General features: G+C 48.8%; 1 protein-coding gene across 3 annotated transcripts in view; it reads right to left on the bottom strand.

Moving 5' to 3' along the window:
• The window catches only part of MEGF6 (multiple EGF like domains 6), a 206267-nt gene that overhangs the window by 112418 nt on the left and 68401 nt on the right, over positions 1–25448 (bottom strand). For 2 of the 3 annotated variants that reach the window (XM_053281573.1, XM_053281575.1), the window contains exon 5: positions 2610–2732. The exons of the other annotated variant lie outside the window; for it this stretch is intronic. In XM_053281573.1, the coding sequence (XP_053137548.1) occupies positions 2610–2732 (123 nt within the window). The remainder of the gene's footprint in view (positions 1–2609; positions 2733–25448) is intronic. 3 annotated transcript variants of the gene reach the window in all.

The following is a 25448-nucleotide window of genomic DNA, read 5'->3' as shown; positions in this document are numbered from 1 at the left end:
TAGATATTCGGGGGGGGGGATTCTGGAGGGGGGCAGAAATGGCCACTGACAGATGATCACAAACTACAGAAAGCCCCGTTTATCCACCCCTGAAAATCCCCCCAATGACCCCCCATTCTCACCACCCTGAATAGGGTGGTGAAAACAGAAAGTGGGGTGCGTTTCATCAATGCGGGCTTTCGTAAAGCCAGTTTCTTCACACCGTGCACTGAAACAAAAAACCTCTGCTTTTTGAGCCTTCCTTCCCCCCACACCTGCCCCCTTCCCCCCCAAAGAGACAGCGAAAACCAATCTGCTTAAATCCAGCTTAGCCCTTTGTTAAAACATACACACACACTTTCCCAAAACATCGGCAGGGCAGCAAAACCTCTTTGAAACCACCGGTCCGATGGCCTTCTCCTCTCCCAGACAACACACAGCTGCGGAAAAGGGCACCGGGAGAACCTTTACATTCCTGGCAGGAGAATTCCAGCGACCGAACTCCAGAAGAAAAGGAAACTCTCTTAGAAGCCAGATAATCGCATGTTGCCCTGCATAAAGCAAGGAAGGGAGAAGCAGAGCAGGGGGTTTCTGCTCTTTTTGCATTCCCAGGAACTACACACACAGACACAGACACACACACACACACACTTAGGGACAAAGTGGACGTGACAAGGACCGCCATAATAGTGGTTCTCTTTGTCTGCTCGTTTCTCACACACAAGGATTTGCTTTATCGGACGTGGTAACTTTATTTCCCGCCCCCCAACAATTACCAAATTTCTTGGCAGATCTGCTGAGTTTTCTCTCTCTCTCTTTTGATCAGACCACAGTTGGCCAACAACCGAAAGAGTAGCAAAATACATTTCGGCTGCTGGTTGCATTTGCCGGAAAAAAAAGACTCTTGAATTGTGTTTAGGCTGAGCCAGGTTTGACCGTATTTACTGCATCGAAGACAGCTCTGGATTTAGGATGACCCCCATAAAAAGCAGAAGTTACATACAAGTTATGCCTGCATTTACATGAAAGGAAAAAGACTCTGAATTTAGGACAACCTCCTGATTTCTAATATTAAAAATGTGGGGCAAAAACCTAGTCTTTGATTCAGATCAATACAGTAGGTACTTCTGTTTCTTATGAAGGTGGTTCAGGGAGGTTTTGGTTTGTGTTTTTAATGCTCATCTGTGTGTTTCCTGAGCTTCTCAACATTCTTCTTATATTTATTCTGCTGGTTTATTGGCCTCGTGTGGAAGATGTCTTGTATTCTGCTGGTCAATGGACCAGAATAAAAATTCTATTCTATTCTACAAGGACACCATTTGCTTTTCAGAAGTTAAGAGCATCTATGCAAAAGCATCCACATAACCAATCAAAGTCACACGCTCCCCCTGCTAACTGAGCAAAGAGGCACCTTTTTAAAGTGGCGATTCTCTTTTATTTAGCAGGGGGAGAGTAACTGGTCCTCTCCGTCCCCAACACAGCATCCCTCCGGTGGCTGTTGCTGATGTCTATCTTATGTTTCTTTTTCAGATGGTGAGCCCTTTGGGGACAGGGATCTATCTTATTTATTTACTTACTTCATTTATTTATATGTAAACAGCTTTGGGAAACTATTTTGAAAAGCAGTATATAAATATTTGACATCTCCATACGTTTTTACTTCCTTTCTCCTGAACTAGGGTTGCCAACATGGCATCAGCTGAAACCGGGACAGGGACGCCAAGGGCATGGCCACCTAGGGACGGGGCTGGTCTGTTTTTGTTTTTGCTTTTAAAGCCACTGCTGAGCGATGGCAAAGCGGGACGGGGGTGAGAGCACTCCCGCCTCCCAAACGATGTGAATGGTAGGAGAGAAGGCGGCAAAAGAGGAAGGCGGGGCCAAGTAAGGTAGACCTCGCCACCTTCTCTACTACTGAGAGAAGATAGACCAACAGTCTGACTCAGTATATGGCGGCTTCCGATGTTCCTTGTGCAAGGCCCATTGGAGATGGGCCCTTAGCTCAGGGTAGAGCACCCAGGTTCCAGGCTCCAGGTTCAATCCCTGGCAGCTTCTCCAGGTAGGGCTGGGAGAGACTCCTGCCTGCAACCTTGGAGAAGCCGCTGCCGGCCTGGGTAGACAATACCGAGCTAGATGGACGAATGGTCTGACTCAGTATGTGGCAGCCTCCGATGTCATTCCACTCTGGCTGCCCAAGATCCTTTCAAGTGGAGACGTAAGTAACTGAGCCCAGAAGCTTCTAAGCAAAAAGCAACACAGGAAGCTGAGTCAGACCACTGGGACATCTAGCTCAGGATTGTCTACACAAACTGGCAGTGGCTTCTCCAGGGTTGCAGGCAGGAGTCTTTCTCAGCCCTATCTTAGAGATGTTGCCAGGGAGGGAACTTGGAGCCTAGATGCTCTTCCCAGAGCGGCTCCATCCCCTGAGGGGAATATCTTTCAGCACTCACACTTCTAGTCTCCCATTCAAATGCAAACCAGGGCAGACCCTGCTTAGCCAAGAGGGCAATTCATGCTTGCAGCCACCAGACCAGCTCTCCTCCCAAGCTACCCCCAAGATTTCCTACCCATGACATAAAACCAAGAGAAAGACACCCAGCGCCATGCCAGATCGTCCGACGGACTGCCAGTACCTTCGCACGTCCTCGCATCCTCCCGCAGTTTCGACCCTTCCGGACACTTGCAGTAGAAGCTCCCAATGGTGTTACAGCACTGGAACTCGCAGCCGGCATTCCCAGTTTCGCACTCGTTCACATCTGCAATTGAAGAGGGAGAGAAAAAGAGAGAAGTCAGGTGGTTGAACCCACCCTAACAACAGACCGACATTTTGGACATCGTAAAAGAGAACTTTGCGCCCGAGTGAGACCTTCGCATCCGACGACAGAAGGAGAGCTGGTCTGGTGGGGGCAAGCCTGAATTCTCCCCTTTGCTAAGCAGGGTCTGCCCTGGTCTTCATTTGAATGGGAGACTACATAGGAGCACTGTAAGATACTCGCCTTAGGGGATGGGGTCGCACTGGGAAGACGCAGAGCACCTGCCTGCTTGCCTGCAGAAGGTTCCAAGTTCCCTCCCTGGCAGCATCTCCAGATAGGGCTGAGAGAGACTCCTGCCTGCAACCTTGGAGAAAACGCTGCCAGTCTGTGTAGACAATCCTGAGCTAGACGCACCAAGGGTCTGACTCAGTATACGGCCGCCTCCTATGTTCCTATGACACTTTGTAGGATCATAGGAAGCCGCTGCCTTCTACCAAATCCAGCCTTTGGTCCATCAGACCGTCAGCGGCATCTCCAAGGTTTATTTATTTATTTATCAGATTTGTACACCGCCCCAAACTTTCGTCGCTGGGCGGCTGCAGGCAGGAGGTTGTAGGCAGGAGTCTCTCTCAGGCTCCCAGCCCTGTCTTGGAGATGCCAAGGAGGGGACGTGGAACTTTCTGCAGGCAAGCAGATGTTCATCGGGATCATCCACACGACGACGAATACGACAAATATTCACGGACCACTTGATGTCGGACGACGACTCTCTCCATCCCCGATGACTGGCCCCTTTTGTTGGGGGTGATGGGAGTCGTAGTCCAGCAACAGTGAGAGGGCTGAGGCTGTGAAGCCCGGGGCTATACAATGGTGGTCAGGGTTCCGGATCGGGGAGCTTTCCTAGCCCACTCAGTGGAGCGAACTTGGGACTTCCTGCATGCAACACAGAGGCTCTTCTACTGACCTATGCCTTTCCCCATCGGTAAAGTAGACAATGCCATTTGTCCTGGGAACGACCGATAGGATCAAGCCGGACCACTTGACCGGAGCTGGCATATATGTTGCCACGACATCCCTGAGCACAGCAGCAGATGTTTCGGAGCCACTCTCAAATCACTGAGTTCACATATTAACTGAAGCCGAAGGTGCCGTGGCTGAAAAGGCCAGAGAGAATCTTACCCCTCTTTGAGTTGAGAGAGAAAGGGAGAGACGACACCACTCCAAGGACTGGTTCTGCTCTGGGCTCGGGAAAGGCACAAACTCAACCCGGCGCCGGCGCTGCTTCCTTACGAAGCAAGGCTACGACACCAGGGCATTTTCAGTTTAGAAAAAACATGAGACGGCCGAGAGGGGAGACATGATAGAGGTCCATAGAATCATGCAAGGTGTGGAGGAAGTTGAGAGAGAGAGAGAGATTTTTTCTCTCCCTCGCCTGACACTCAAACCAGGGGTCATCCTGTGAAGCTGATGGCCAGGACATTGAGGGTCGACAAAAGCAAGGACTTTTTCACACGACATATAATCAGCCTATGGAACGCTCTGCCACAAGATGAGGTGACAGTCAAACAGCCTGGATGACTTTCATCTCCGGCTGGATGGCTTTCATCCCCTGCTAACTGGACAAAGAGGCACCGTTTCAAAGTGGTGGTTCTCTTGATTGAGCAGGGGGAGAGCAACTGGCCCGATCCACTCCCAGCACAGCATCCCTCCAGTAACTGCTGCTGGTGTCTACCTTGCGTTTCTTTTTAAATTGTGAGCCCCTTCAGGGACACGGATCCCTCTTATTTGTTTGTTATTTCTCGATGTAAACCACTTTGGAAAATTTTGTTCAAAAGCGGGATATAAATATTTGTTGTTGTTGCTTAGAAAACTTCATGGAGGAGAGGTCTATCAACGGCTAGTAGTCAGAGGGCTGTGGGCCACCTCCAGCCTCAGAGGCAGGATGCCTCCGAGTACCAGTTGCAGGGGAGTCACAGAGGGCACGCCCTCAACTCCTGCCTGTAGGCTTCCAGCAGCATCTGGTGGGCCACTTTGTGAAACAGGATGCTGGACTAGATGAGCCACCTTGGGCCTGATCCAGCAGGGCTGCTCTTATGTACTTCAGCTTCTCAAGGAGGCAAATCTGCCAGCGGAGACACAGCTCTTCAGAGCAGCGCTTCTTAACGTGGGGGTCCTGATGTCACTGAACTACACCTCCCAGCATCCCCGGTGGCTGGAGATGCTGGGAGTTGTAGTTCAGCAACATCTGGTAGCCCCCACGTCAAGAAGAACTGCTTTCGAGAGCATCATTATAAGAGGAAGACACTATTGTTAAACACCAAGCGAAAGCTGGTCAAGAGTAAAGGCAGATCAAGAGCTTTGGAAAGAAGGATCTCCGGGCTTTGAGAGTCCTTCAATCAGGCCTCGGCAGCTTGAGAGGAGAGCCGGGCTCGGAAGTGTCCGACCAGGAGGTCCTGCCAGAGAGGAGGCGTTCCAGGCGACTTCATCTGTCACAACATGTTGGGGAGAGACGGATGAGGCACCCCGGCACTCTTGAAGGGTTTGGAGCCCTGACAGGGAGAGTGAACTCTCCTGGGGCAGAAGTGAGAGTGTCCAAGGCCCAGATACAATCATTCAGCCTTATTAGAGGTGTCCGCCGGAAGGATCTTTCATTGTGAGAGAAGATACGCCCGATGGCACTCCAGAAGTATCTGCCAAAAAAAACTCCCGGTGGTCAAAACAAGGGGAACGCCGAGAGTTCTTGGAGGAGCTGCCATGGAACTTGGAACCTTCTACTCTTCCCAGAGTGGCTCGATCCCCTGAGTGGAATCTCTTACAGTGCTCACATGTGGTCTCCCATTCATATCCAACCAGGGTGGACCCTGCTTAGCTAAGGGGACAAGTCATGCTTGCTGCCACAAGGCCAGTGCCTTAGCTGTATTTTCAACCTCCCAGATTCAACCATGGGCATCTTAGATTGCAGGGTTGGGAACACAGGAACCTGCCTTCTACCGAGTCAGACCATTGGTCCATTTAGCTCACGGCTGTCGACCCAGACTGGCAGCAGCTTCTCCACGGTTGCTGGCAGGAGTCTCTCTCGGTCCTATCTGGAGATGCCAGGGAGGAAACTTGGAACCTTCTGCATGCAGACATATGGGTGTGCTTCCCAGAGCAGCCCCATCCCCTCAGGGGAATGTCTTACAGGGCTCACACATGTAGTTCCCCCATCCAAATTCCCAGCAGGGTGGACCCTGCTTAGCAAAGGGGGAAATCCATGCTTGCTACCACAAGACCAGCAATTCACCCATTAGAGAAAGGTCTGCAGAGCAGACAATACTAGGCTACATGGTTGCATTCAGGAGAAAGCAGCTTCATACATCTGTTTTAGATTTCGGCATGTATGAGTCACTAAGCACTATAGACTACAAAATCCACAATGCAGTGCAATTCAGAGCAACATGAGCTTGCACAAGAACATAGGGTCTGCAAAATGTTAGATACTAACTACGGCCCCCCAAATGAACTAGTTCTGAATGGTGAGTGAGACAGATTTCCTGCTCCACCACCAAGAAATACGTTCATTTTTGAGCAAAGAGCTTTGAATTAGAAGAGTTTGTATGTGTGTGTTTTCCCTGTTGGATTCAGCCTCAGTATTACCCAGGGGAGCCGAAAGTACGCAAGCCAGCGGTGGTGTTGAAATGATCATTTGGAACAACAGCCTTGTCTGGAAATTATGTGAATGGATGAGACACTGTCTTAATTTGAGTACAAGGGATCTACATGGGCGGTGCTCATTAGGGGTGTGCAAATAATCTGACCGAATAGATTCAACTCGAATCTGCTTGCACAGTATGGGACTCATTCAAATCTATTCCAATTCGCCGGAACTCGAATAGAATTCGCTTGAATTCTATTTGCATTCGATTCGAGTTCACCCAAATTCAAATCGATTCGAACAAATCCCATTCTGTGCAAGCAGATTCAAGTCAAATCGATTCGAATTCGTATCAATTCGATTGAGTTCTCTGCACATCCTTAGCGCTCATAGGATACGTGGCTTCCCATTCAGGCATGCAAATGATTGCTCTCACCCCCAAGGAAAAGAAAATCACATGAACGATATTTCAACGCAGGCTGCCCACAAGAATAGCAGAGACGCTTATTGAATGACAAGCGTCTAAAGGTGACTAGGCCAGAGGGGAGAGACAGGTATGCGCTAGGCCTGGAGAGAGTCCAACAGCCCAGTTTGGCTCGGATTTTTCCAACCCTGTTCAGGGAAAAAAACAGCGCTTTCTAAAGCTCTAAATGACGGCGAGAGTCGGATTCGATCGGGTCGGACCCAATCCCGGCTTTTGCCTTTGTGCACAGGCCTAGTATGCACGCACACACATTTGTTTTATAGACCCCCTATCCCATCTTCCCTCCTGTTTTTGGAAGCACCATGCCCCCTGGTGGCCGAACTTGAGAAACTCTGCACAGTGCCCCCCCCCCCCCGCCTTTTAACATCTTCACCCTTTTCATTTTCAATTTATTTTTTAAATCATAACAGTGCCTGCTTTATATCCTAAAACAACATATTAAAGATATTGGGTCACATCTTGACTATCTGTCCTGAAATTGTATGCGTGCCCCTGCATTTCGCAAGAATTCACAGACAGAATCCAGGTAGTTTGAGACATACTTTTTTGAAATTCTTGTCTCCCTCGTTTTCAAAGTATACCCCCCCTGCACGTGACTGCAACAGCCCCAATCTTTTCAACCCACCGTGGCCCTTTTTTAAACTGACAGAAATTTGGCCCTTTAATAACTCCATTGCAATCTATCCTCCATGAAACCTCAGCTGTGCATAAAGCCTCTTCCTATCTACTCATTCAATTATCTTGTTTTTCAAAAGCAGTTTCCTCAAGAATATGGAGTCCAGACGAATATACAACAGAACCATACAGGAAAAAAAGATCCTCGCCAGCAGAGAAAGACAGCTTAGACTGCAGGATCGGGAAAGATTTCACACGTATTTATCCACACATTCGTCCAACTCAGACATTATGCTACAGGAGTGTACCGATGTCTGTACACTTGTACGTGAGTGTGTGGATGGGTGTATCTGTGTTCATTTTAAAAGTGAATCTGGATACGGACCCTTCAAATGCATGGTACAGATAGGGAGTGTACTTGTGTACCCGCATTCAGCATAACGTGTGAATGACTGTACCTGTGACACTATACACTATCCGTATGAGTGTTGAACATAATGTGTGAATGGGTCTATTCAACACATGTACAGAAGCAGACATCCAATTTGTGCCTGGCATTTAAGGGGAGCCCATACTCAGGCTCACTTCTCAAGCTAACACATGTGCAGTCATTCACACAAACATATCTACGTGGGTGATAACACCTGTATGCACATATACTTAAGAACAGAAGACCAGCCCTGCTGGATCAGGCCCAAGGAAGCCCATCTAGCCCAGCATCCTCTTTCACACCGTGGCCCACCAGATGCCTCCGAGAAGCCCACAGGCAAGAGGGGAGGGCATCCCCTCTCTCCAACTGCTAATCCGCTGCGGCCATCTCCGAACAGGGCTAATGTGCCACAATTAATCGTCCAAAACGCATCTGGACAGCTTGAGTGGGTGGCACTTTTCTTATGTGCCAATGGATTCGTGGCAATGAGAAATGCCTATATCATCTAGCCGAGGTTCCCCACCTGTGGCACAGCAGCTGTTGCTGAACTACAACTCCCATCACTCCCTGCTACAGATTATTGTGGTTGGGGATGATGGGAGTTGTAGTTCAGCAACACCTGACGGACCCCAGGTTAGGGACCCCTGTCATATAGGCATGATATAGGCCTATATATAAATCCATCTCTCTTCTCCCTGGAGCTCTGGGTGGGTCCCGTCCGGGGCTGAACACATCTCCATCTCTTCCAACAAGAGGAGAGGGTCATCCAGATTGCTGATAATTAATAGCTTCCACTCTCCTAATCCACATCAAGAGAGATCCGAAGGAGCTGTCTGGGTGGAGGGTGCCCTTTTCCCCTTCGGAAGCATCTGAACGCCTGCCAGGGCTTAACTGCATTGCAAAGGTTTACATTCCCTTAATCCGGCATTCCAGGGCCCTGCCAGGGTTACAAGTCTCACGGAATGGCTGCTCATCCCCAAACCTTTGGGAGATAGGAGGTGTCTCATTCGCAAGGGCTTCCGATTCAGACCTTGAGTGGGGAGGGGACCGAGAGAATGTGGGGCCAGCAGAGCAAGACTGGAAAAGGTCCCAAGACAAGGCCTCAGAAAGGCTGAAGGTAGGGGTGTGCACAGAGCCGTTCTCGGCAGTTCGGTTCAGATTCGAATCGAACCACCGGTTCGTTAGAACCGGCCGGTGGATCGGTTTGTGCAGTCGAATGGGCTCGAACCTGTTCAGCCTAGATCGAGTGGCTCTGCTTGTAAAGGGGAATCTAGTAAGGATTGTATGGATTTCCCTTTACAAGCATAGCCGCCCAAACCGGGTCGAACCGGGTCGATCTGAACGGGGCCCAGTTCAGTTCAAACTCAGTCCGGCTCCTTTTGGGAGGCCCCAGACTAGTTTGAGCTCGAACCAAGATGGTTTGAATTGAACCGATTCTGCACACCCCGAGCCGGAGGTTCAATGCTGAAAGAGCCACATGTTCTAACATGTTGTTGTTGTTGTTGTTGTTGTTGTTGTTGTTGTTGTTGTTGTTATTATTTTGATTTCTATATTGCCCTTCCAAAAATGGCTCAGGGCGGTTGACACAGAGAAATAATAAATAAATAAGATGGATCCCTGTCCCCAAAGGACTCACAATCTAAAAAGAAACACAAGATAGACACCAGCATCAGTCACTGGAGGGATGCTGTCCTGGGGGTGGAGAGGGCCAGTTACTCTCCCCCTGCTAAATAAAGAGAATCACCATGTTAAAAATGGTTTCTCTTTGACAAGTTAGCAGGGGTAACATATATTGAAAGAGCCACACATTTACAGTATATTTTATTTATATCTTTTCTCTACAGTATGGCTAGGCAGAAGTGGTGTGCAAACAGGTTCGACAAACATATTCAACGTCGAATCGGTCCGATTCAACCGTCCGGGGTCGAACCGGACCACCCCCTGTTCACTCCGACTTCGGACCGAACCCCACTGGGAGTTCGCGGTTTTTTAAATCACTTGCCCCCTCCGGGGGAATTCCTCTACGTAGCGGGGGGATTCGCGGGGGTTCCCCCCTCCCCCCCACCAACCTCCTTGCCAGCCTAACTGGCCATTTGGCGCAATGGCCCTCCAGAACGGCCGCTGCACTGGAGGGGGAAGGCCCAAATGGGCTGAAGAGCTGGCCGGCCGGCCAGTTAGGGTGGCAAGGAGGCCGGCGAGGGGAGGGGGAACCCCCATGGACACCCCCCGCCAACTAGAGGAAGTCCCCCAGAGTGGAATACGTTATTCAAAAATTGGGGGGGAATTCGAGAACCGCCCCCCTGGAGCAGGGGGGTTCAAGGGAGTGCCAGACCAACCCCCCCCCAGAAAAACTGGGGGGGGGGGGTTGAGGGAGTGCTGGGCCAAACTGGCCCAGTCCAGTTCGGATCCGGTTTGGACTCGAACCGAACCAGGCCAGCCAGTTCCGTGCACACCTTTACCTGGCACTGTCCCCAGAAGTGCCAGCTGCCTCATACTGAGTCAGACCATTGGTCCGCCCAGCTCAGTATTGTCTGCTCTGACTGGCAGCAGTTCTTCAGGCAGGACCTGCCGGGAGATGCTGTTGGGGACTGAACCTGGGACCGTGTGTCTGCAAAGCAGATGCTCTGCCACAGAGCTACAGCGCATCTCTTGGCCACTGTGAGTGCGGGCCAAAGTTGTGAAGCCCTGGTTTATAGTCTCAAAAAGAGGTTCATGTGAAGAGGTCGAAAGAGGGAGCTTTAATGAGCACTACAAACAGTGGATCCCGTAATGCCATGCTTCCAAGCCAATTTGGTCTCGTGGCCGCAAGCATGACTTGTCCCCTTTGCTAAGCAGGGTCTGCCCCGGTTTGCATTTGGATGGGAGACCGCATGTGAGCACCATAAGATATCCCCTATAGGGGAAGGGGCCACTCTGGGAATGCTTGCATGCAGAAGGTCCTAAATTCCTTCCCCAGCATCTCCAAGACAGGGCTGAGAGAGACTCCTGCCTGAAGCCGCTGCCAGTCTGTGAAGACAATATTGAACGAGATGGACCAATGGTCTGACTCAGTAGAAGGAAGCTTCCTATGTCTGGGTCTCTCCGCAAACGGTTCACCCAAGCCATCGCATGGCTACCAGACAGAGAACGGAGAGAGAAACCATTTGCGGGAGGACCCAAACCTATACAAATCATATTTGCGACCTCTCTTTTCTCTCTCTCTTTCACACATACAGACCTAAATCGCCCTCCCGACACACAGAGAGAGGATTCTTCCCCCCTGTCCATTATTCAGAGAGCCATAAAACATGCCACTGTGATTCAATCCAGACACCAGCCCCCACAATTTATTTATGTATGGGGAAAGAGCACAGGAAAAGGGCCGCTCTGTGGGGGATAACCAAGTTCCTGGAGGGGCGGGGAGGAAGAAACACAATCCTTTGGGGTCTTTAAAAAAAACAAAAAACCCTAAGCTTTGAAAAGCTTAAGGATTTGAAAACCTACCTGATGTTTTAGGAGTTAACAGACAGCACCAAACCGCAAAGGATGCTCTTAGGAGGAGGATACAGACAAGGGGTTCAGATTCAAGAGGCAGTTTTTCCTTATAACCAGAACAAAACATTTGTTCAGTGTTTTGAACAAGACAAAAGGAGTGGACGAATGCTAAGGAAAGGGCCTCTCCATTGCTTACGTTAAACATGCTTTACGGCCTAATAAGGAACATAGGAAGCTGCCATATACTGAGTCAGACCCTTGGTCCATCTAGCTCAGTATTGTCTACCCAGACTGGCAGCAGCTTCTCCAAGGTTGCAGGCAGGAGTCTCTCTCAGCCCTAGGTTGGAGATGTTGCCAGGGAGGGAACTTGGAGCCTAGATGCTCTTCCCAGAGCGGCTCCATCCCCTAAGGAGGGGAATCTCTTCCAGTGCTCACGCTTCTAGGCTCCCTTTCATATGCAACCAGGGCGGACCCTGCTTAGCTAAGGGGACAAGTCATGCTTGCGACCACAAGGCCAGCTCTCCTCCCCTTGAATCTGCTCCCAGATCAGCACAAACTCCTGGTCTTTCCCTTCCATGGTCTTGCCCCTCGCTACATCTCAGCTCTGCAGCTCCACCATCCTCAGCTTATTAAGATACCTCCTGCACCCTCAAATGACTCCGCCTTTTCTCCCTTGATGCCCCTTATGCCTGGAACCATGTCTGAGACCTGCAGAGATTTCCTGCTCCCCTTAAACCAGGCTTCCCCAACCTGCAACCCTCCAGATGTTTGTTTGTTTGTTTGTTTGTTTGATTGATTTATAGACCGCCCTTCCAAATTGGTTCCAGGTGTACGGGACAGCAAGGGAGAAGGGCCTGAGCCGTTTAAGGCAGGCTTCCCCAACCGGCGGCCCTCCAGATGTTGCCGAACTACAATTCCCATCGCCCCCGCTATAACATATTGTGGCTAGGATGATGGGAATTGTAGTTCGGCAACATCCAGAGGGCCGCCGGTTGGGGAAGCCTGCCTTAAACGGCTCTGGCTCTTCTCCCTTGCTGCCCCTTACACCTGGAACCAACTCCTAGGCCTCCATAAGGAACAGCCCTGCTGGATCAGGCCCAAGGAGGCCCATCTAGTCCAGCATCCTGTTCCCCACAGTGGCCCACCAGATGCCTCTGAGAAGCCCACAGGCAAGAAGTGAGGGCAGGCCCTCTCTCCTACTGCTGTTCTCCTGCAGCTGGTGTTGAGAGGCATCTTGCCTCTGAGGCTGGAGGTGGCCTATAGCCGGTCCAGACTAGTAGCCATTGATAGACCTGTCCTCCGTGAATTTGTCTAAGCCCCTTTTCAAGCCATCCAAAATGTGGCCATCGCCACATCCTGTGGCCGAGAAACCCACTGATTAATTGTGTGCTGTGTGAAAAGGTACTTCATCTTGTTAGTCCTAAATTTCCTGGCCATTGGTTTCATGGGATGATTTTATAGACCCATATCATGTCTCCCCTCAGTCGTCTCCCTCAGTGGCTCTGCCCTTTCTCCCTTGCTTCCCCTTATATCTGCAACCATCTCCCCAACCTCCATAGATTTCCTGCTGCCCTTAAAGGACTCCCGCCCATCCTTCCTTGACCCCCTTTATGCCTGGAACCACCTCCAGGACCTCCATAGGTATCCTGCTGCCCTTAAAGGACTCTACCCACCTTACCTTGCTCCCCCTTATGCCTGGAGCCATCTCCTCAACCTCCACAGATTTCCTGCTGCCCTGCAATAGTTCCGCCCATCCTCCCTTGCTCCCCCTTAGGCCTGGAGCCATCTCCTGGAACACTTCTGCAATGCCTCCTCTCGTCCTTCCTTCAGATCCCTTCTCAAAACCCACCTTCTCCACAGAGCCTTTGGCATAAGGCCTTCGCTCCCACCCGCTACTGTAGAGGTACCATCGAATCGGAGTCGACACCTGGCGACCGCAGAGCCATGTGGTTTCCTTTGGTAGAATAGTTAAGCTAAAACCTGTGTAACTGCAATGACGGCATATTCTTCCCCTGTTTACCCCGCCTCCATTTCCCTTCCCTTCTGGGCCTGTCTCCCTTGTATCGCTGTCTCGATTGTAAGCTCCTTGGAGACGGGGACCTATTCTCCCATTCTCTGCAAAATGCCATACAAAATTATGATTTTAAATGATGCATTCTGCACACACCTCGTTATTCGCTGGGCAAATATGCGGTGCGCCATTCGCACTTCAGGGTAGGACACTTTATATGAGGTGGGGGGAAATAAAGCCGTATAATGCGCAAGTCTCTTCTCCCCGTTACGAGGTTCCCTCTGGCTGCGGTTAGTTATAGGCCATTCTGGCACTGGCTATAAAATTTGCATCGGTCCGAGAGCCATGAATCAGCTGTCGCCCGCATGCAGGTGTCCCGAACAAAGACTGATAGAAGACAGACACTAAATCAATAGGGGAGAGCTTGGAAATTGAGCTAACCAGAAACAGCTGGGCTGGAGACAGTCTACTCAGACACTTTGAATAAGGAGGGAGGAGATCTTATTCCTATAATGCTACTGTGCACGCAGGCAACAATTCAATTCATTATGTTTTAATTTTTAAAAATGAGGGAGGGTCATTAGTGACAGGTTCTGACTTTGGTTTCAGTTCAATGAGACACATCAAATTAAAACTGCAGTGGGAGTTTTCTGCACCAAATAGGGAGGAGCCTTATACTGAGTCTGACCATTAGTCCACCTGGCATAATATTGTCTACACAGACTGGCAGCAGCTTCTCCAAGATTGCAGGCAGGAATTTCTGTCAGCCCTGTCTTGGAGATACTGCCAGGGAGGGGAACTTGGAACCTTCTGCTCACACTTCTAGTCTCCCTTTCATATGCAACCAGGGTGGACCCTGCTTAGCTAAGGGGACACGTCATGCTTGCTACCACAAGACCAGCTCTCCTCTCTGCAGCGAAATCCAGTTAACACCGCAGAACAGATTATGCCATGATTGTCTCTTATTCCATTGGGGGGTCCCATTGGTTCAGCCAGACAGAAACTAATCTCAGATCTGTGGCCCTTTTGCATGAAATACTGTATAACAGCACATTCCAACCCAAAGATCTCCAGACATTTATTTTCTGACATTTTGCAAACTCTGTCCGGGTTTGTGCAAAGGTCTGGATTCTGAAATCTATTTTAGCACAGAGAGAGAGAGAGAGAGAGAGAGAACACCAAGACAGCCTTTCTTTCCATCCCTCCAAAATATCATGGTTTCGTTTTGCACCAAGTTTCTTTTTGCACTTGAACAAATTCCAGCATCTGACATCAAAACATTCAGAGGGCTCTTCATCCAGACTTGAACCTAACAGTCGGGGTTTTCACGAAATCCTCTGCAAACGAGCCTCGTACATTTGACGACAGGGTGATTAATGACATCTGCTCAACAATTCAACAGTGTCCAGGTGTGTGTACAATTCACCACTGCTGGCCAGGGTGCAAAGATACCGCGGCCACAATCCTTGGTGGTCTTAGCAGCACCGAGGCAGAAGTGTAGGCACGGTTAGAAATCTCCTGAAAGTTTTCACCGCTGCCAAGCACCCCACTGAGCAGGCAAGTCGGTTTTAAATAGAAAAAGAATTTGGCTATCAGCAAGTGTCTTTAATTCATAGGAAAGCATAAGAAAAGCCCAATTAATCCAGGATCCTGCCTTACACAGCAGCTAACCAGATGCACGTGGGAAGCCTACAGATGGGGGAAAGTGGGCAAAGGCTCTCTCCCATTTGGGGGGCATGCCACCTCTGATCCCGATGGAAGTATCTCGCTACCAAGGCTGGGAACATAGGAAGCTGCCATATACCGAGTCAGATCATTGGTCCAGCTAACGCCATTCAATTCCTTTATTATGATCACAGACCAGCAGAGTTTACAAACAGAAGTCCAGCCCAAAAAACCTTCATAACCTACAGATTTATGATACAGTGTTTAAGCACATACTTCAGAATCATTGTTCACTGATCTGTATGCTTAATGAACTCCTGGCGGATTTTACTGGCTGTCAAACAGAACTTAGCCACTTTATAAGATCTCAGGTCATTCTGGTCATTTAAGAGATAATCAAGAATCACTCTGGTTTCTCGTCGGCTAACTGAGTATTGTCTGCCTACCTACCCAGACTGGCAGCGGCTTCTCCAAGGCTGCAGGCAGGAGTCTCTCTTGGTCCCATCTGGAGATGCTGCCAAGGAGGGAACTTGGAACCTTCTGCCTGCAAGCCGGCAGGTACTCTTCCCAGAGTGGCCCCAGTATCTCTTACAGTCTCACATTTATTTTATTTTTATTTTTATTTTATTTAACACAATTTTTATACCTCCCCAAACGCTAGCTCTTTGGGTGGTTTACACATGTAGTCTCCCATTCAGATGCAAACCAGGGTGGACCCTGCTTAGCAAAGGGGACAATTCATGCTAGCTACCATGAGACCAGCTCTCCTCTCCTTCAGGGAATCCCTTTTTTAAAAAAAACTGGAGACACCGGGGGTTGGACCAGGGACCTTCTGCGTCCAAAGCAGATTCTCTACCACTGAGTGACCATTGATTGTCTCATCCCTTTTCAGAGCCATCTAGATGTTGGGTCGCCACCACATTCAGTGGCAGCAAGTTCCACAGTTTAACTACACGTTCTGTAAAGAAGGACTTCCGCTTGTCTGTCCCGAATCTTCACTTCAGCGGAGGACCCCAGGTTCTAAGATTATGAGAGAGGGAGGAAAAACAACTCTCTGCCACTTGATCCACATGGTGCAACATTTTATATACCTCTATCATGCCCCCCCCCCCGCTCACCTGCTTTCTTTCTAAACTAAAGAGGCCCAACTGTTGGAGCCTTTCTTCATAGAGTCACCGCTGCAGGCCCCGGATCGTTTCGGTTGTGCCTTCTCCAACTCCAAAATATCTTCCTTTAGGTGCAGAGCTTTCATTAATGTCTGGTTTTTTTGGGGGGGGGGCGGACTGGGGTGGCTATGCAGGTTCCCTGCTGATCTTTGAAACCAAGTGTGGGTCGCCCACTCACATTCTAACAGGCTCCACCCACCCTTGACTTCCAAGGTCAACCGCAGGCAGCAGTTCTCCAGGGCAAAGAAGTGGATCTGGTCCCACTCTGGTACAAGCAGGACAAATCGACCAACGAGCCGGTTGAAGAGCTGGTTTGCACAACTTGGACTTGGAGAAGCTCATCACGTGGTTCTTGTGAATTTAGTACACTGAGCATCTAGGGGCCATAAAGTGTCAAGCATCTCTTATGGCCATGAGTGAGCATGGAGTTTGGTCAGTATCCCTCAGCAGTCATTGAAAGCATATGTGCTGCTAGCAGCTATGGAGAGCCAGTCTGGTGGTGAAGTAAAGTAAAGTCGTGCCATCGAGTTGGTGTCGACTTCTGGAAGAACCATGTGGGTTTTTTTTGGTAGAATACAGGAGGGGTTGACCATTGCCATCTCCCGCACAGTATGAGATGATGCCTTTCAGCACCTTCCTAGATCACTGCTGCCCGTAGCAAGCATGAAATGCCCCCCCTTTACTAAGCAGGGTCTGGTTTGCATTTGAATAGGGGACTACATGTGTAAGCACTGTAAAATACAGGTGAAACTCGGAAAATTAGAATATCGTGCAAAAGTCCATTAATTTCAGTAATGCAAATTAAAAGGTGAAACTGATATATGAGACAGACGCATTACATGCAAAGCGAGAGAAGTCAAGCCTTAATTTGTTATAATTGTGATGATCATGGCGTACAGCTCATGAAAACCCCAAATCCACAATCTCAGAACATTAGAATATTACATGGAACCAAGAAGACAAGGATTGAAGAATGCACGATATTCTAATTTTCCGAGTTTCACCTGTATGCCCCTTAGGGGATGGGGCCGCTCTGGGAAGAGCACCTGCATGCAGAAAGCTCTCTCCAAGAGAGAGACTCCTGCCTGCAGCCTTGGAGAGGCTGCTGCCAGTCTGGGTAGACAATACTGAGCAAGATGGACCAATGGTCTGACTCAGTATGCTTCCTGTGTTGTAACCTCCCAACGGTCTGCACAATTGTGTTTATGCACCGCTTTTCAACTAAGCGAAGAGAGTGCCGCTTTCTTCTCGAACGGAGGTCCAGTTGCAGATACCACCAGCTCGTTGGGTGGTGACCCCAAACCGGGCCTTATCTAGGGTTGCCCCCAGGGCTCTGAAACACACTCCCCAATGAAATCAGACCCTCTCCATCTCCTCCTGGTTTTAAGCGACTTTTGAAAACACACCTCTTTCATCAGGATTTGGTTCCGCATGTTTTAATGCTTTATCCGTGGTTATTTCAATGGGTTTAATATGATTTCTGGTTTGAATTGTTGTCGGGTTTCAAGTGCCAACCTCCCCGAGATTTTATAGGGAGCGGTGTATAAATACGATTAAATAAAATAGGACCGATTTCAGGGGCGGAGCTATATTTGTGCGGACGCATTTGAAGAACGCAAACCGCTCGGCTGCTCTCCCCAAACCCCGTCCGGCCTCATTCCCAGCTGGGAAATGAATTCCAGGGGTCTATGTGAGTTCCAGGGGTCTATGGGGGACTTCCGGGTGCTCACCATGCCCCGGCTATGTGACATCACCTGCAGGAGGCATGGCTGGTGTGCGTGAGAGGCCACCAGGGCGAGGGGCAAAGGCGTCCCCCTCCCCTAGCTAAGCACCTGGCTGATCTTGAACATGTTTGGGGGAATTGTTCGAACGTAGCTGCTTAGAGGAATCCTGTAGTGTATGAAAGGAATTACAGGTCGCCCGTTAAATCCGAATCCAAGAGGATATTGCCTGGCGGGCTAACAGAAAGGGTGAGTTCTGGAGCTAGAACGTGGATTCATAATCTTTTATGGGCCGCAGGCATGCCGATTGCCTCCAGACGGAAAACCCTCGGTATGCATACCCGCACAGCATGGCTGCAAAGAGGACAGGACCTTGCAAAATTAGGCAGACCATGGCTAGATTAAGGCCCAGTGCAGACGCACACGCTCACTGGAGTTAAACATACCCGAGGTTTCAATTCTTAACTCCAAATTGCACCGCAGACATTTACCAAACCGTGGCCAGCCAAATTCCAGTTGAACGAGAGGGGTTCCCCCCCCCCCAGATGCTCAGGCACATCCCTGCCGCCTCTATGATTGGAGTTTGGAATAGGCACAAAACCGCAGTTATAGCTGAGTCAGCATTCGGGCGTAACGCTTAAGAACTGTATCAGGCCCAAGAAGGCCCATTTTATCCATCCTGTTTCCCACAGTGGCCCACCAGATGCCTCTGAGAAGCCCACAGGCAAGTTGTGAGGGCCTGCCCTCTCTCCTGCTGTTACTCCCCTGCAACTGGTACTCAGAGGCATCCTGCCTCGGAGGCTGGAGGTGGCCTATAGCTCTCAGACTAGTAGCCCTCGATAGACCTCTCCTCCATGAAGTTATCCAAACCCCTCTTCAAGCCATCCAGGTTGTTGGCTGTCACCACTTCTTGTGGCAGAGAATTCCACAAGTTGATCATGCATTGTGTGAAAAAGTACTTCCGTTGGTTGCTCCTAAATTCCCTGGCTTCCGCGGCAAAACCTCAGTTGTCAGCGGCAAAACTTAGAGTTAACCAAATGTTCCAGTTGGAGTCTTGCTAGGCAATCCAGAGTTAGTTTCTGGCCTATAGCCACGGTTCTGCACATTCAGGCACGCTGAAGTTACAACCTTGGCCAGCTATAACTGTGGTTATCCCTTACGTCTGAATTCAGCCTATGGGAGAAGAGGCTGGAAAAGGGGTAAGTTTTATTTGATCTAAGATATTTTATGCAGCCTTGGGTGAGGCATGATACATTTCACAGGCTGGGATTATATTTAACTAGCAGGTGAGGTCTGTCACTGACCAACTAAAGCCATTCTGCGTCAATTATATTTAAAAGTAAGTTCAAAAAATGAAATATGCAACAATATTTTTTAAATTAATGTGCTTTCAAAAAGGAAGCAAAAGAACAGTTTGAAATGTGTAGGACCTCAACTTCAAACATTATTCATTTTATTGAACAATTACCATACATGGAAAATTTGACAAAGATCTTCTGCTTCTCAGACATTTTGGAATTATTGATCCAATTATTGAGTGTCAAAAATCTGCTGAGAACAATAACTGTTGAAACAGGATCATTATATTCCAAATTTCTGCTAATAAATACAAAAGCCATCATTTCAACCTGTCACCCAGCATATCCTGGTGTGAAAAGGAATGCATTCAGCTAATTTCAGTGGCAGGATGCTGTGTATGTCAATTTCAGTCTCTGTAGATCTTTGGGAAGTGTGACTTTATTCCGCACAAACACCTCATCACATTGATCGGTTTGCCTTGGAAGCAAATTTCTCTCTATTCCCCTCTTTCCTTCTTGGATAATAATGAAGCACTTCTTGGTTTGCATTGTATAGACAAGGAACAGAGATGCTTTCTTGGACATGTGTTTTAGATACACTTTGGTGGGTGTTTTTTGTTTGTTTTTTTAATGAGTTTAAAAAAGAAGAAAACACAGCAATCCCTGGCAAGACCAGCCTTGTGTCCTCAAGACCCACGACATCTCACTGGAAGATAGCCATAGGGCAAAGAATCCATAGTGGGTGACTACGAGACACATAGGGCCAGAATCCGCCCATCTGCTGCCTTTTCATCACCGCTGTGAACAGAGAGCATCTGCAGTTGGTCCTAGACCCCAAGAAGTCATCCAATTTGGTTTTAGGGGAGAGAGAGAGAGAGAGAGAGAAGGATTCAGGGCACATCTGGTCCTTTATTTACAGAGGTTCGACATTCTCACAGGAAAGAATTTGCCAGGCTAAACTGATAACAACCACCCACCCCTCCTCCTGCTCCATCTGTCTTCAGGCAGAAGAGCTCACGAAAGAGACAAGCTTATTGTATAGGAATTTATGGCATCTCGAGAAGGGGAAGAAAACGAGGACGCGTGAGGAGTCGAAGGTGGGGGGGCTCCTCGCGATCGGCATCTGCCCAGTGTCCTGAACAATGGTTGTACTTATCACCCTCCCCGAAGAGAGCCCCTAAATGGAACCAGCCTGCTCTACTGGCAAGTCAAGGCTCCAGATGAAGCAAATTCCAGCAAAATGCGGGCAAGGGGGGGGAAGAGAAAAGAAAAGGAAGAGTGCAGAGATCAGGGCGTCCCGGGGTCTAGGAAGCCAAGAATGTATTTGTACCTTATTCCGGGCCACAGCCAACACTGGTAGGTGGATCTCTCTCTCTCTCTCTCTCTCTCTCTCTCTCACACACACACACACACACACACACACTTCACCCCTCCTCTCACACTCTTAGTCTTTAAGGTATGAGATCTTTATGGGAGGCAAGCTGGTCCTGTGATAGCAAGCATGAATTGTCCTCTATGCTATGCAGGGTCTGACCAGGTTTGAATTTGAATGGGAGACCATGTGAACCTGTAAGAGATTCCCCTTAGGGGATGGGGCCATTCGGGGAAGAGCATCTGTACACGACTTTATCACCATGTCTTATGGCCGCGAGTGAGCATACAATTTGGGCCGTATCCTGAAGCAATCACTGAAAGCATAGCATATGTTCCGCGAGCCGCTATGGACAGCTGGTCTGGTGGTAGCAAGCCTGAGTTGTCCCCTTTGCTAAGCAGAGTCTGCCCTGGTTTGCATTTGAATGGGAGACTACGTGGGTGGGCACTGTGAAACATTCCCCTTAGGGGATGGGGCTGTTTTGGGAAGAGCATCTGCATGCCTGTATGCAGAAGGTTCCAAGTTCTCTCCCTGGCAGCATCTCCAAGATAGGGATGAGAGAGACTCCTGCCTGCAACCTTGGAGAAGCTGCTATCTTGGAGATGCTGCCAGGGAGGGAACTGGGAACCTACATGCTCTTCCCAGATCGGCTCCATCCCCTGAGGGGAATCTCTTCCAGTGCTCACACATGGAGTCTCCCATCCAAATGCAAACCAGGGCAGGCCCTGCTTAGCTAAGGGGACCAGTCATGCTTGCTCCCACAAGGCCAGCTCGCCTCTCTTCTCCTCTCCACAAGCCACCCAACAGGCCTGGAGAACTCAACCACTGGGCACCAGTATCAAAGGGGCCTCTCCTTTAATTAAACTCCGCACCCAAGCAAAACTGATGAGGGCGAATGGCTTCATGCTTCAAGGTTGTGCAGCATAATCTCGGACGCCTTTCCCTGCCTCCCGCCCCACATCCGTGCTGTACTGCTCAGCCCGTTCTCCCCAAGAAGCTAGAACAATGGCTCAGATGTTGCAGTTGGATGGCAAATGAAACCCAGCCTGCCCGAGCGGCATAAAGGCAGACAGGCACTTGACACGGTCTGTGTTCCTGCACGCTCTGGTAGGAGACAGGAAAGACACATCCGTGATTCCCTAAAGAAATCCCCTGGATATATCCTAGAGGTTTTGAAGCAGACCTTTTCTGAAGCCAGCAAAAGCGGTTCTCTCCAGGAGTTACATCCCAGGGGGTGGGCAGAATTTTATTCCCACTAGCATCAGCCCCAAAAGGGTATGATTACAGAAGAAAGGGGATGGACAACACTGAGCTAGATGGACCAGTCTGACTCGGAATAAGGCAGCTTCCTATGTTCCTAAAATTGACAGCAAAGATAAACACTCACGATTAAAAACGGGACATTGCCCGCCACTAAGGCCAGCTTTTATAAGTCTCTCTGCAAAAGATTTCTGTGTCCCAGTTCAAGCCAAGGAAATGTGGAGCTGTGTTTTGGGAAGGAGGTTTGCAAGCTTGTCTGCAGTCCTCTGATAACCTCGCCCCAATCTGAATTTAATTCTTCCCTGTTCCGGTTTCCCCAGCTTTTCCTAGAATGGTTGCCACTGCGTTTTAAATTTGAAAGAGAGAGAGAGAGGAAGGAAGGAAGGAGGGAAAGGAAGGAAGGAAGGAGAAAAAGAGAGAAAGGGAGAGAAAGAGAGAGAGGAAGAAAGGAAGGAAGGACAGAGAAAGAGAGAGAAAAAGGAAGGAAGGAGAAAGAGAGAGAAAGAGAGAGAGAGAGAGAAAAGAGAAAGAAAGAGAAAGAGAGAAAAAGAGAGAGAGAGGAAGGAAGGCGAAAGCGAGAGAAAGAGAGAGAGAAAGGAGGGAAGGAAGGAAGGAGAAAGAGAGAGAAAGAGAGAGAGAAAGAAGAAAGAGAGAGGAAGGAAGGAAAGAGAGAGAGAGAGAGAGAGAGAAAGGAGGAAGGGAAGGAAGGAAGGAAAGCGAAAGAGAGAGAAAGAGAGAGAGAAAGGAGAAAAAGAGAGAAAGAGGAAGGAAGGAAGGCGAAAGAGAGAGAAAGAGAGAGAGAAAGGAAGGAAGGAAGGAAGGAAGGAAGGAAGGAGAAAGAGAGAGAGAAAGGAGAAAGAGAGAGAAAGAGAGAGGAAGGAAGGAAGGCGAAAGAGAGAGAGAAAGAGAGAGAGAAAGGAGAAAGAGAGAGGAAGGAAGGAAGGAAGGAAGGAAGGAAGGAAGGAAGGAAGGAAGGAAGGAAGGAGAAAGAGAGAGAAAGAGATAGGAAGGAAGGAAGGAAGGAAGGAAGGAAGGAAGGAAGGAAGGAAGGAGAAAGAGAGAGAAAGAGAGAGAGAAAGAGAGAGAAAGAGAGAGGAAGGAAGGAAGGAGAAAGAGAGAGAAAGAGAGAGAGAAAGAGGAAGGAAGGAAGGAAGGAAGGAAGGAGAAAGAGAGAGAAAGAGAGAGAGAAAGGAAGGAAGGAAGGAAGGAAGGAAGGAAGGAAGGAAGGAAGGAAGGAAGGAAGGAAGGAAGGCGAAAGAGAGAGAAAGAGAGAGAGAAAGAGAGAGAGAGGGAGGAAGGAAGGAAGGGAGGAAGGAAGGAAGGAAGGAAGGAAGGAAGGAGAAAGAGAGAGAGAGAAAGAGGAAGGAAGGAAGGAAGGAAGGAAGGAAGGAAGGAAGGAAGGAAGGAAGGTGAAAGAGAGAGAGAAAGAGAGAGAGAAAGGAGAAAGAAAGGAAGGAAGGAAGGAAGGAAGGAGAAAAAGAGAGAGAAAGGAGAAAAAGAGAGAAAAAGGAAGGAAGGAAGGCGAAAGAGAGAGAGAAAGAAAAAAGAGAGAGAAAGAGATAGGAAGGAAGGAAGGAAGGAAGGAAGGAAGGAAGGAAGGAAGGAAGGAAGGAGAAAGAGAGAGAGAGAGAAAGAGAGAGAGAGAGAGAGCAAGGAAGCAAGGAAGGAAGGAAGGAGAAAGAGAGAGAAAGAGAGAGAAAGAGGAAGGAAGGAAGGAAGGAAGGCAGAAGAAAGAGAGAGAAAGAGAGAGAGAAAGATAGAGAAAGAGAGAAAGGAAGGAAGAAGGAAGGAAGGAAGGAAGGAAGGAAGGAAGGAAGGCGAAAGAGAGAGAGAAAGAGAGAGTGAAAGGAGAAAGAGAGAGAGAGAGGAAGGAAGGAAGGAAGGAGAGAGAGAGAGAGAAAGGAGAAAGGAGAAAGAGAGAGAAAGAGAGAGGAAGGAAGGAAGGAAGGAAGGCGAAAGAGAGAGAAAGAGAGAGAGAGAGAGAGAAAGAGAAAGGAGAAAGAGAGAGAAAGAGGTAGGAAGGAAGGAAGGAAGGAAGGAGAAAGAGAGAGAAAGAGAGAGAGAAAGGAGAAAGAGAGAGAAAGAGGAAGGAAGGAAGGAAGGAAGGAAGGAAGGAAGGAAGGAAGGAGAAAGAGAGAGAACGAGAGAGAAAAAGAGAGAGAAAGAGGAAGGAAGGACGGAAGGAAGGCGAAAGAGAGAGAGAAAGGGGAGAAAGAGGGAGAAAGAGGAAGGAAGGAAGGAAGGAAGGAAGGAAGGAAGGAAGGAGAAAGAGAGAGAGAAAGGAGAAAGAGAGAGAAAGGGAGAGGAAGGAAGGAAGGAAGGCGAAAGAGAGAGAAAGAGAGGGAGAAAGGAGAAAGAGAAAGAAAGAGAGAGGAAGGAAGGAAGGAAGGAAGGAGGGAGGGAGGGAGAAAGAGAGAGAAAGAGAGAGAAAGAGAGAGAAAGAGAGAGAGAAAGAAAGAGAGAAAGAGAGAGGAAGGAAGGAAAGAAGGAAGGAAGGAGAAAGAGAGAGAAAGGAAAAAGAGAGAGAAAGAGGAAGGAAGGAAAGAAGGAAGGAAGGAAGGAATGCAAAAGAGAGAGAAAGAGAGAGAGAAAGAGAGAGAGAAAGGAGAAAGAGAGAGAAAGAGGAAGGAAGGAGAAAGAGAGAGAGAAAGGAGAAAGAGCGAGAAAGAGGAACGAAGGAAGGAAGGAGAAAGAGATAGAGAAAGAGAGAGAGAAAGAGGAAGGAAGGAAGGAAGGAAGGAAGGAAGGAAGGAAGGAAGGAAGGAAGGAAGGAAGGAGAAAGAGAGAGAAAGGAGAAAGAGAGAGGAAGGAAGGAAGGAAGGAAGGAAGGAAGGAAGGAAGGAAGGAAGGAGAAAGAGAGAGAAGGAAAGAGAGAGAGAAAGGAGAAAGAGAGAGAAAGAGAGGAAGGAATGAAGGAAGGAGAAAGAGAGAGAAAGAGAGAAGAAGCAAGGAAGGAAGGAAGGAAAGAAGGAGAAAGAGAGAGAGGAAGGAATGAAGGAAGGAGAAAGAGAGAGAAAGAGAGAAAGAGAGAGAGAAAGGAGAAACAGAGAGAAAGAGGAAGGAAGGAAGGAAGGAAAGAAGCAGAAAGAGAGAGAAAGAGAGAGAGAAAGAGAGAGAGAAAGGAGAATGAGAGAGAAAGAGAGAGGAAGGAAGGAAGGAGAAAGAGAGAGAAAGAGAGAGAGAGAGGGGAAGGAAGGAAGGAAGGAAGGAAGGAAGGAAGGAAGGAAGGAAGGAAGGAAGGAGAAAGAGAGAGAAAGAGAGAGAGAAAGAGAAAAGAGAGAGAAAGAGGAAGGAAGGAGAAAGAGAGAGAGAAAGAGAGAGAGAAAGGAGAAAGAGAGAGAAAAAGAGAGGAAGAAAGGAAGGAAGGAAGGAAGGAAGGAGAAGAGAGAGAGAGAAAGGAGAAAGAGAGAGGAAGAGGAAGGAAGGAAGGAAAGAGAAAGAGAGAGAAAGAGAGAGAGAAAGGAGAAGGATAGAGAATGAGAGGAAGGAAGGAGGGAAGGAAGGAAGGAAGGCGAAAGAGAGAGAAAGAGAGAGAAAGAGAGAGAGAGAAGAAGGAAGGAAGGAAGGAGAAAGAGAAAGAAAGAGAGAG

Source organism: Hemicordylus capensis, chromosome 16 (assembly GCF_027244095.1).
Source record: "Hemicordylus capensis ecotype Gifberg chromosome 16, rHemCap1.1.pri, whole genome shotgun sequence".
Lineage (NCBI taxonomy): Eukaryota > Metazoa > Chordata > Lepidosauria > Squamata > Cordylidae > Hemicordylus > Hemicordylus capensis.
The sequence above is the reverse complement of the archived record's forward strand: the minus strand, read 5'-3'. Positions and strand labels throughout refer to the sequence as shown.